Source organism: Pseudophryne corroboree, chromosome 6 (genome assembly GCF_028390025.1).
Source record: "Pseudophryne corroboree isolate aPseCor3 chromosome 6, aPseCor3.hap2, whole genome shotgun sequence".
Classification (NCBI taxonomy): domain Eukaryota; kingdom Metazoa; phylum Chordata; class Amphibia; order Anura; family Myobatrachidae; genus Pseudophryne; species Pseudophryne corroboree.
The window spans coordinates 600,201,115-600,213,912 of NC_086449.1; the positions used below are offsets into that span (position 1 = coordinate 600,201,115).

The following is a 12,798-nucleotide window of genomic DNA, read 5'->3' on the forward strand; positions in this document are numbered from 1 at the left end:
CCTAAAGACATTGTTAAATAACACCTTAGTAATAATTTGTGTACGTGCTGTCTAAGTTACCACTGTCCAGTATTTGGCAAAACATCAACAGTTAAATAAAATAAATCTCTCATTATCATATCTAAAAGAAAACCCTGAAAACAGCACTCAAGAAGGAAATGTATGACTTATTTATTCAGATAAAAATGAAAATATAAAACACATTTCATCTTTCTCAAAACTCAAATAAAACAATATAAACCAGAGGTTCTCAAGCACTGTTCTCAGGGCATCATAACGGTCCAGATTTTAAACATATCTATGGCTCAGAACAAATGGTTAAATGTACTTGAAACCTGGACTGTTGGGGTGCCTTGAAGACCGTGTTTGGGAACCTCCGATATATAAACTGCTAAAGATTAATCTGGAATTAAAGAAATAACATTAAAATCTGTAAAGGTCATGTAGGGCTCAATGGCAAAGAAATCAGGTCTTTCAGATTAAACTGATACTTCTTGTAAATTATCATTGGTAATTCAGCACAGTAACAAGAAATAAGATATATTTCAGCACAGCAACAAGAATTCTGTCAAAAGAAATAAAAAAACAGATACTATGAGACTGGATGGAACTCAATGAATTAAATTGAGAATTAGGGATCAATATCCCAAAGTTTATTCTTCTGTGTTGTATAAATATTCAGTTCCATATAAGTGGTGATGACCTTCTTAACATAACTGTGCTTATAAAAAAATATCCTGGAGACCTGTTATTTAAAACACCATTGAGAGCTGCATACTGTATTTCTGCCCTTACTTAAACAGGTTCCCTCATTCAAAGAACATATGGGATATTTGCACTGCTGCGAACAGATAGTCGCCGCCCATAGGGGAGTGTATTTTTGCTTTGCAAGTGTGTGAACGCATGTGTAGCAGAGCTGTACAAACAGATCTTATGCAGTCTCTGAGTAGCCCAGGACTGACTCAGCCGCTGCGATCAGAATCAGAGTCATGCGGGGGACACCCAGCACAGAGATAGTACTCCCCGCATGCCAAGCACCCCCCCCCCCCCCCCAGCCGAGTAGCTCCCTGCCTACGCATGCTACCTGCCATGTTTTGGGTCACATTGTGTGACGTCACGCAGCCACCGCGGCCTGCCCCAGCAACTGTCCGGACACACCTGCATTGTCTGGACCGCACCCCCCCCCAACAGCGTTCAAACGACGCTGCTGGCATGCCCCCTCCAGCCCTTGCATCTCACTATGTGCGCATGCACAGTGTAGCCCCTGCGTGTGCGCACACCACATAGGGCTTCAGGGTGCTCTGAATTAGGCCCATTGTATCTAGAACAATCCATGTTGCAATTCTAGGGGAGCAAATACATGTATCTTTGTTTATGTGCAGGGTAAATAATGGCACACAAATGTTAGACAGCTTTATTTTTACACTACAATTTACACTGTTCATTTTGAACACACTCCACCCTAATGTTAATATCTCTGCACATCTGCCCCACCTGCAGTGCATCAGCTGGTACACAGTTGCTTCCTTTTTTTTACTTCCATATCAGAATCAGGCCCATAAACATAAAGGCAGACAAGACATGTACATTGTATAGTTTTAGGCTGAGCAAAAGTTATTTTTTCTTTATTTCTTTATTTTTTTGTAAACAAATCAGTATTTTGCTTTACGGAAATAGAATTTGAAATTACAAACCTTATAAGATGCAGGAAACAGAGTAATAGGGTTGCAAACTATAAGTTCTATTTCCAGAACCCTATTTCCAGTCAGAGATAATAAAAAGCCATAGGGTAATATACAGTACTGTAATGCTTTCTTTAAACTGTACAATCAGGCCTACCTAGTACCCTATACCCTATCCAACTTGCGTTCATTAAGAAGTACATAGTAATAAAACAAAATTCAATATTTTATAATGGCCCTCATTCCGAGTTGATTGCTCGCTAGCTGCTTTTAGCAGCAGTGCACACGCTAGGCCGACACCCTCTGGGAGTGTATCTTAGCATAGCAGAAGTGCGAACGAAAAGTTAGCAGAACTGCTCGTAAAATTTTCTTGCAGTTTCTGAGCAGCTCCAAACCTACTCCTACCTTGCGATCACTTTACTCAGTTTAGTTCCTGCTTTGACGTCACAAATACGCCCTGCGTTCGGCCAAACACTCCCCCATTTTCCCAGGCACGCCTGCGCTTTTACCTGTCACGACTGCGTTTTTTAGCACACTCCCTGAAAAGGGTCAGTTACCACCCAGAAACAACCACTTCCTGTCAATCACTCACCGATCAACAGAGTGACAGAAAAGCGTAGCTCGATCTAGTGTAAAACTGCATAATTTTGTGTGAAAGTACTTCGCGCGTGCGTACTGCGGCCCGTACGCATGCGCAGAAGTGCCACTTTTTCAACTAATCGCCGCGCTGCGAACGAAAGCAGCTAGCGATCAACTCGGAATGAGGGCCCATATTCTAAGGGATGTGGTTTCTAATTTTCAGATTCTAGAAATGAAAAAATAGGTAATAGATAATATATAATTTCTTTATCCATTTTTCATGAAGATTATAGAAATATATATTTTAAATATAAGTCTTATAGCTGTAGTTCAGTGTTACTGCCAGGAAAACTTCATGTGTACAGTATTGTGTTTGACTGCAGAACTGGCAATTTGCACAATGATTGTTGAAAAAATAATTAGTAAATTATTTCTGAGATGGAAGTATTTATAGTTATTTGATTAATTAAATCAATCATAATTAATACCGCTTTCACATACATTTAAGTGAGTCGCACCTGGGACTTGTGCATGGGTCCCGCTTGAGACCCTTTCAGACTGGCGGCTCTGACACGGCATATTGCTGTGTCGATTACATCACCACGTCACGTGCCACCTGCTCCCATACAGTGAACGGATAGCAGGTTGCATCAACCCAGAAACCAGTTCACACTGCACTTCAACACAGTTCGTACCCGTGTTAAACCCGGTTTTAATCGCGGATTGAAATACCGGGTTGCTCCTCTGGCCTCTCTCACACTGCACAAAAACCGGGGTTGCTGCGCATTCACGTGCAATAACCCGGTTTGAAAGGGGTATAATTTAATTCTAAACTATATTCTTGTCAATATGTAATGGTCAGTAGTGTGACATTTGTCATCAATCTGCTTTTCTAGAACATATTTATTGTCCATCATCAGTGTCATTGTGATCTGGTGTTGGAATAGAAACATTATTTATCCCTGTCGTCATCTTTTTTCGGAACTTCCTCTCAGCGAAAGTGACTGCATCATGCACACTGTGAAATGCATGCTCACTAGCACTGCTGTTTATGACGCTAAAAAAATCTCCATTGTGGAGTAGCCGGCAAACAGAGGGATTGCAGTTGGCAAGAAACACCCATACACCAATCTCTTCATAGTCATTGCGGACCTCTTTGAGTATGCTGAGACCTGCACTATCTACAAACTGCATAGCTCCACAATCAATAATTAAAGAGTGCACATCGATTGCTGATAAGGTTGTATCAAGCGATTTGCGCGGTTTACATACTGTTTTAATAACATTCAGCTTTGAGCCAAACCTGTGATTGGTTTGCCCAGGTGTAACCTCTTCTCTTTTGGCCTTTCTCTGTAATGTCAACACGATTGATGGGTTAACACCTGTTTTGCTATGCAGACTTGCTATGAAATAATCTTTGTTGGCATAGTAAAGAGAACCATTAAACCGATATATTTTAATATTGGGTATAGTGTTTAACTCTTTGTATTGTAATTGGTCTTCATAAATCTCTGTCCCACTGACATTACCTAAAAGGGTGGCCCTTGGCCTCTGGGTGCGAAAGATCACACAGAGCATAGAGAAGCAAACACCAACCAACAGTCCAATCTCAGTTGAGATCAAAGCAGAAGCTAACATGCTCACCCACCAGACCACTGTGTCAATTCTGCTTATCCGCCACATTTTTGGTGTATCTGCAAATTTAACAAGTGCACCCTTAAGGCTAACAATTGTGATAACTCCTAAAATACTATTTTGCAGTGAGTACAGAAGGTGGGAAAGAGCAAGAAGTACTATCATCAATAATAGGGAGGAGACAATTCCATTAAGCTGTGTATTGGCGCCTGTGGACTCCTTAAGCAAAGTTTTGGCAAGAGCAGCACAGCTTGCGAAAGAGTAAAAGAAAGATGGTATCACGTTGCACATGCCAATAGCGATCATCTCCTGATTGATACTGACTGTGTACCCGTGCTTTTTGGCAAAAATCTCAGCAAGGGATACTGTCATCGCAAACCCAATTATTGCAATTGGGATTGCATCAGTTGCAATACTGGGAATCATACTCCACTCTGGTGCCCTTGGAGACATAAATCCAGTAGGAATTGAGCCACAAATTGATGATTTATATTTGCGATTAAAATCATAGTAATGGGAAACCAATGTGGCAACAATGATAACAAAAATTTCTACTGGAAATGGAACCTTCATTTTACTTTTGAATCTGTCATTAATAATTTTGACTGGTACCATGACAGCTATCGTAACAGCACTGGCTATAAAATCACATATATTAGTGTCTTGTAAATTTGTGAAAATATCAATCCAAGTAGTAATCAGGGAGCCTGCACCATCACTGCGAGGAATCTTCAAACCGAGAAGGTATTTCATCTGAGACGTTATGATGGTGAGCGAAGACCCAGTAACAAAACCGCTCAGCAAGGGTTCTGATAAATACACTGAGATAAAACCTAAGTGGAATATTCCCATAAGGACCTGGAAAATAGATACATTATATTAAATATTTCAAAATGTGCTTAAAGTGCACATGATAGAAAAGTGAACATGATCTTTACAAGATATTATGCTACAAACAATAATTTTGAGAAAATTTATTTACTTCTGTGTTTCAATAAAAAAAAAGTAAACAATAATATTCTAAAAAAAGTGAAGAACTTAAAATGTATTGAGCTCTGCAAGGACTATATTGCCAATTTATAGTGACATACACCATTTCTTGTGCTTCGGGCAGCTATTGTCAAGAGTAAAGAGAGTGAAGTAGCAGCTGTTCTTAAAAAAATCTCACAACAATGTGACCTGAGTTATAGTTTTTGTTTTCACTAAGAATAAAATGTTAGAAAAGTTCATGGGCCGTTGAAACTGACATGTGACCTCTAAAATAAACTGTATGAGATAAGTGAAATTAGCATCAGCATGGTGTCAGTTACTGAATACCATATATATGTGAAGGTAGGATATGCACCAATGGGGGGAATGTAATAGGATGTGAGAATCAGGTTGAGAGATTTTGTGAGAGTTTCCCTGTTTTTTTTTAAAGTGGCAATCATTTACATGGCAACGCCAACCTGGTATGGCCATGTAATTGATTGCCACTTAAAAAAAAATGAGAACTCTCACAAAATCTCTCACATCCAGATTCTTACACCCTATTACATTTCCCCCATGGTGTCTCAGTTAGGGGTGACTTTCATCAAGAGAAGCTTACCGCCATTGGGCAATATATGATGTAAAACGCTTTTTGATATATCTATAAAACATTTATTCTTCTTAAAAAAAAAAAAGTTTGTACAGAGCCTTCCCTCTCAGGCAAGACTGGGCTTGTGTGCTACATAGGGTTCCATGGATTGTTGCGCAGCATGTAGCAGACCTGCTAGGAAAGATTAGCATATGCTCTCTATCTCCCTCTGTCTCCCTCTCTCTCTGTGTGTGTGTGTGTGTGTGTGTATGTATATATATATATATATATATATATATATTTCTCTGATGTCCTAGTGGATGCTGGGAACTCCGTAAGGACCATGGGGAATAGCGGCTCCGCAGGAGACTGGGCACAAAAGTAAAGCTTTAGGACTACCTGGTGTGCACTGGCTCCTCCCCCTATGACCCTCCTCCAAGCCTCAGTTAGATTTTTGTGCCCGGCCGAGAAGGGTGCACACTAGGGGCTCTCCTGAGCTTCTTAGTGAAAGTTTAGTTTTAGTTTTTTTATTTTCAGTGAGACCTGCTGGCAACAGGCTCACTGCATCGAGGGACTAAGGGGAGAAGAAGCGAACCTGCCTGCTTGCAGCCAGCTTGGGCTTCTTAGGCTACTGGACACCATTAGCTCCAGAGGGACCGAACACAGGCCCAGCCTCGGAGTCCGGTCCCAGAGCCGCGCCGCCGGCCCCCTTACAGAGCCAGAAGCAAGAAGAGGTCCGGAAAAATCGGCGGCAGAAGACATCAGTCTTCAACAAGGTAGCGCACAGCACTGCAGCTGTGCGCCATTGCTCCTCAGGCACACTTCACACTCCGGTCACTGAGGGTGCAGGGCGCTAGGGGGGGGGGGAGCCCTGAGCAGCAATGTAAAACACCTTGGCTGGCGAAAATACACCACATATAACCCCCAGGGCTATATGGATGTATTTTAATCCCTGCCAGAATTCACCAAAAAGCGGGAGAAAAGGCCGCCGAGAAGGGGGCGGAGCCTATCTCCTCAGCACACGGGCGCCATTTTCCATCACAGCTCCGCTGGAAGGACGTCTCCCTGACTCTCCCCTGCAGTCCTGCACTACAGAAAAGGGTAAAAAAGAGAGGGGGGGCACTAATTTGGCGCAGTTTTGATAATAACAGCAGCTATAAAGGGAAAAGCACGTTATATAGTGGTATTCCTGTCTATATATAGCGCTCTGGTGTGTGCTGGCATACTCTCCCTCTGTCTCCCCAAAGGGCTAGTGGGGTCCTGTCCTCTATCAGAGCATTCCCTGTGTGTGTGCGGTGTGTCGGTACGATTGTGTCGACATGTTTGAGGAGGAAAATGAGATGGAGGCGGAGCAATTGCCTATAATAGAGTTGTCACCCCCTAGGGAGTCGACACCTGAGTGGATGAGCTTATGGAAGGAATTGCGTGACAATGTCAGCTCTTTACGAAAGACAGTTGACGATATGAGACAGCCGGCTACTCAGCTTGTGCCTGTCCAGGGGTCTCAAACGCCATCAGGGGCTCTAAAACGCCCGTTACCTCAGATGGCAGACACAGACACGGATACTGACTCCAGTGTCGACGATGATGAGACAAATGTGACTTCCAGTAGGGCCACACGTTACATGATTGAGGCAATGAAAAATGTTTTGCATATTTCTGATAATACAAGTACCACTAAAAAGGGTATTATGTTTGGTGAGAAAAAAATGCCTGTAGTTTTTCCTGTATCCGAGGAATTAAATGAAGTGTGTGATGAGGCGTGGGTTTCCCCCGATAAAAAACTGATAATTCCTAAAAGGTTATTGGCATCATACCCTTTCCCGCCAGAGGATAGGGCACGTTGGGAAACACCCCCTAGGGTGGATAAAGCGCTCACACGCTTGTCTAAACAGGTGGCACTACCCTCTCCTGATACGGCCGCCCTAAAGGAACCTGCCGACAGAAAGCAGGAGAATATCCTAAAATGTATATACACTCACACGGGTGTTATACTGCGACCGGCAATCGCCTCAGCCTGGATGTGCAGTGCTGGGGTGGCGTGGTCGGATTCCCTGACTGAAAATATTGATACCCTAGATAGGGACAGTATATTACTGACTATAGAGCATTTAAAAGATGCATTTTTATATATGCGTGATGCGCAGAGGGATATTTGCCGACTGGCATCAAGAGTTAGCGCGCTGTCCATTTCTGCAAGAAGAGGGTTATGGACGCAGCAGTGGTCAGGTGATGCGGATTCCAAAAGGCACATGGAAGTATTGCCTTATAAGGGGGAGGAGTTATTTGGGGTAGGTCTATCAGACCTGGTAGCCACGGCAACTGCTGGAAAATCCACATTTTTACCCCAGGTAGCCTCTCAACATAAGAAGACGCCGTATTATCAGGCGCAGTCCTTTCGGCCCCATAAGGGCAAGCGGGCAAAAGGCTCCTCATTTCTGCCCCGTGGCAGAGGGAGAGGAAAAAGGCTGCAGCACACAGCCAGTTCCCAGGAACAGAAGCCCTCTCCCGCCTCCGCAAAGTCCTCAGCATGACGCTGGGGCTTTACAAGCGGACTCAGGCACGGTGGGGGCTCGTCTCAAGAAGTTCAGCGCGCAGTGGGCCCACTCGCAAGTGGACCCCTGGATCCTTCAGGTGGTATCTCAGGGGTACAAATTGGAATTCGAGACGTCTCCCCCTCGCCGTTTCCTAAAGTCTGCTTTACCGACGTCTCCCTCAGACAGGGAGGCAGTATTGCAAGCCATTCACAAGCTGTATTCCCAGCAGGTGATAATCAAGGTACCCCTCCTGCAACAGGGAAAGGGGTATTATTCCACACTGTTTGTGGTACCGAAGCCGGACGGCTCGGTGAGACCAATTTTAAATCTAAAATCCTTGAACACTTACATACAGAGGTTCAAATTCAAGATGGAGTCACTCAGAGCAGTGATTGCAAACCTGGAAGAAAGGGATTATATGGTGTCTCTGGACATCAAAGATGCTTACCTACATGTCCCAATTTACCCTTCTCACCAAGGGTACCTCAGGTTTGTGGTACAGAATTGTCACTATCAGTTTCAGACGCTGCCGTTTGGCTTGTCCACGGCACCCCGGGTCTTTACCAAGGTAATGGCCGAAATGATGTTACTCCTTCGAAGGAAGGGAGTTTTAGTTATCCCTTACTTGGACGATCTCCTGATAAGGGCAAGATCCAGGGAACAGTTGGAAGTCGGGGTAGCACTATCTCAGATAGTGTTGCGGCAGCACGGTTGGATTCTCAATATTCCAAAATCGCAGCTGATCCCGACGACACGCCTTCTATTCCTAGGGATGATCCTGGACACAGTCCAGAAAAAGGTTTTTCTCCCGGAGGAGAAAGCCAGGGAGTTATCCGAGCTAGTCAGAAATCTCCTAAAACCAGGCCAAGTCTCACAAGGGTCCTGGGAAAAATGGTGGCTTCCTACGAAGCAATCCCATTCGGCAGATTCCACTCAAGAACCTTCCAGTGGGATCTGCTAGACAAATGGTCCGGGTCGCATCTTCAGATGCATCAGCGGATAATCTTGTCACCAAAGACAAGGGTGTCTCTCCTGTGGTGGTTGCAGAGTGCTCATCTTCTAGAGGGCCGCAGATTCGGCATTCAGGACTGGGTCCTGGTGACCACGGATGCCAGCCTGAGAGGCTGGGGAGCAGTCACACAGGGAAAAAATTTCCAGGGCTTGTGGTCAAGCCTGGAGACATCACTTCACATAAATATCCTGGAGCTAAGGGCCATCTACAATGCTCTAAGCCTAGCAAGACCTCTGCTTCAAGGTCAGCCGGTGCTGATCCAGTCAGACAACATCACGGCAGTCGCCCACGTAAACAGACAGGGCGGCACAAGAAGCAGGAGGGCAATGGCAGAAGCTGCAAGGATTCTTCGGTGGGCGGAAAATCACAACAAAAAACTAGACAGGTATTGCGCCAGGTCAAGGGACCCTCAGGCAATAGCTGTGGACGCTCTGGTAACACCATGGGTGTACCAGTCAGTGTATGTGTCCCCTCCTCTGCCTCTCATACCCAAGGTACTGAGAATTATAAGACGGAGAGGAGTAAGAACTATACTCGTGGCTCCGGATTGGCCAAGAAGGACTTGGTACCCGGAACTTCAAGAGATGCTCACAGAGGACCCGTGGCCTCTACCTCTAAGAAGGGACCTGCTCCAGCAGGGACCCTGTCTGTTCCAAGACTTACCGCGGCTGCGTTTGACGGCATGGCGGTTGAACGCCGGATCCTGAAGGAAAAAGGCATTCCGGATGAAGTCATCCCTACCCTGATCAAAGCCAGGAAGGATGTAACCGCACAACATTATCACCGTATTTGGCGTAAATATGTTGCGTGGTGCGAGGCCAGGAAGGCCCCTACAGAGGAATTTCAACTGGGTCGTTTCCTGCATTTCCTGCAAACAGGACTGTCTATGGGCCTAAAATTAGGGTCCATTAAGGTTCAAATTTCGGCCCTGTCGATTTTCTTCCAGAAAGAACTGGCTTCAGTTCCTGAAGTTCAGACGTTTGTCAAGGGGGTACTGCATATACAGCCTCCTTTTGTGCCTCCAGTGGCACCTTGGGATCTCAATGTAGTTTTGGGGTTCCTAAAATCACATTGGTTTGAACCACTCACCACTGTGGACTTAAAATATCTCACATGGAAAGTGGTAATGCTGTTGGCCCTGGCTTCGGCCAGGCGTGTGTCAGAATTGGCGGCTTTATCCTATAAAAGCCCTTACCTAATTTTTCATACGGACAGGGCAGAATTGAGGACTCGTCCTCAATTTCTCCCTAAGGTTGTTTCAGCGTTTCACCTGAACCAGCCTATTGTGGTACCTGCGGCTACTAGGGACTTGGAGGACTCCAAGTTGCTGGATGTAGTCAGGGCCCTGAAAATATGTTTCCAGGACGGCTGGAGTCAGAAAATCTGACTCGCTGTTTATCCTGTATGCACCCAACAAGCTGGGTGCTCCTGCTTCTAAGCAGACTATTGCTCGTTGGATTTGTAGTACAATTCAGCTTGCACATTCTGTGGCAGGCCTGCCACAGCCAAAATCTGTAAAAGCCCATTCCACAAGGAAGGTGGGCTCATCTTGGGCGGCTGCCCGAGGGGTCTCGGCTTTACAACTTTGCCGAGCAGCTACTTGGTCAGGGGCAAACACGTTTGATAAATTCTACAAATTTGATACCCTGGCTGAGGAGGACCTGGAGTTCTCTCATTCGGTGCTGCAGAGTCATCCGCACTCTCCCGCCCGTTTGGGAGCTTTGGTATAATCCCCATGGTCCTTACAGAGTTCCCAGCATCCACTAGGACGTCAGAGAAAATAAGAATTTACTTACCGATAATTCTATTTCTCGTAGTCCGTAGTGGATGCTGGGCGCCCATCCCAAGTGCGGATTGTCTGCAATACTTGTACATAGTTGCTGTTACAAAAATCGGGTTTTTGTTGTTGTGAGCCATCTTTTGAGAGGCTCCGCTGTTATCATGCTGTTAACTGGGTTCAGATCACAGGTTGTACGGTGTGATTGGTGTGGCTGGTATGAGTCTTACCCGGGATTCAAAATCCTTCCTTATTGTGTACGCTCGTCCGGGCACAGTATCCTAACTGAGGCTTGGAGGAGGGTCATAGGGGGAGGAGCCAGTGCACACCAGGTAGTCCTAAAGCTTTACTTTTGTGCCCAGTCTCCTGCGGAGCCGCTATTCCCCATGGTCCTTACGGAGTTCCCAGCATCCACTACGGACTACGAGAAATAGAATTATCGGTAAGTAAATTCTTATTATATATATATATATATATATATATATATATATATATATATATATATTACTGTAGCTGGAGGACAATACTTTTATTGTTTGTGGTGTGTGTGGTACTGTCTACCTTGATAAAGGTCCAGAATGGGAGAGACGTTGACTTTGTAAGAACACTGGTGGTATGTACATAAACTACAACTATTTTTGCATCTAAAAAAGTAGTGAGTGCCATCTACAGTATGTACAACATAATTTAAACAAGCAATGGATTCTGTACTGCTATATGGAGGATGCACCCCAGCATTGAGGATTTGTTGCAGTGCCTGCGGGCTTTCTTTCTTTTCTTTTCTTTCTTTCTTTCTTTCTTTCTTTCTTTCTTTCTTTCTTTCTTTCTTTCTTTCTTTCTTTCTTTCTTTCTTTCTTTCTTTCTTTCTTTCTTTCTTTCTTTCTCTCTCTCTCTATATATATATATATATATATATATACATATACACAGGCAATTATCTAGCACTGTCCCATTGAAGTCAATAAGAGCTTGGTACAGTGCCCTCCGGGGGTGAACTCCCTAAAATATAGCGGCAATCTAATGATGGGTAGAGACCTGAAATGTTGGACATTTGTTGTGACAGACTCTGAGTGCCTTCAGAATATGGATTTGTTAAAAAAAAAAGAAGTTGCACAATGGCCAAGGGAGACACATTAGGACTCAACTTACCTGGTAAACACCAACCATGAAGGTTAAAGATGTGGCCAGCATGATAGCATAGCAGCTTCTCCCACACACAGTGCTATTAGAAGTTAGTGTTGAGTTTAATACTTCATCGCCATATTCAGTGAAACCTGCAGCTTTTAAATGCTTGTTTACAGACTCTCCAACCATGAGACACAGCACCCCAAATGTACCAACACAGTTATGATGAGATGATGCCATGAAGAAGTAGATGATGCAGCAGAAGAAATTGGTGTATAGGCCATAAATAGGGGCTTGACTTGCTAAGAGTGAGTAAGCTATTGCCTGAGGAATAGTCACAATGCCAACTATGATCCCAGATACAATGTCACCTAAAAGGTATTCTTTAATCTTGTATTGAGGAAGCCAGGTTAACACTGGGAAGAGTTCAAAGCAATATCTGACAAACTTTCTTGGGCTACTGGTACAGCATTTTTTTGTTTTCTCCCACATGATGTCTTTGATATTGAAGGCTGGTTTGATTTGTTCTTCAAGTTCTACAGAATTATAAGGCAAGGATAGTGAGCACTCACTTTGGTCAGGAAACTCATTCCTGATAGAATACTCAGTATCTGTAACCTAGAAATAAAAACATGAGATGAACAAATGCATTGAATGCAGAGGTAATAACTCAAGCATGCAGTCATGCCTACAGGACAGACACAATGGCAACCACTTTCACTCTAAAATGCATACACAGAAAACTACAATCTGAGTGTTGGTATGTGCAAGCATAACTAAGTCAATGGTTGCTTAGGTTCTTATTTATAGCTGAGACAGAAGGCCTGTCATCTCGTCTGAGCTGACCATCATATATACAGAGCATTCTATGTAGAAGTATCCTTTTTGCCCTT

General features: G+C 44.1%; 1 protein-coding gene across 1 annotated transcript in view; it reads right to left on the minus strand.

Annotated features, from left to right (window-relative positions):
- Positions 1–3,164: 3,164 nt before the first annotated feature.
- The window catches only part of LOC134934630 (sulfate transporter-like), a 30,765-nt gene continuing 21,131 nt past the window's right edge, over positions 3,165–12,798 (minus strand). Inside the window, exons 2-3 of the mRNA XM_063930020.1 lie at positions 11,930–12,523; positions 3,165–4,754 (exon numbers count right to left, since the gene is read on the minus strand). Of these exons, the coding sequence (XP_063786090.1) occupies positions 3,165–4,754; positions 11,930–12,523 (2,184 nt within the window). The remainder of the gene's footprint in view (positions 4,755–11,929; positions 12,524–12,798) is intronic.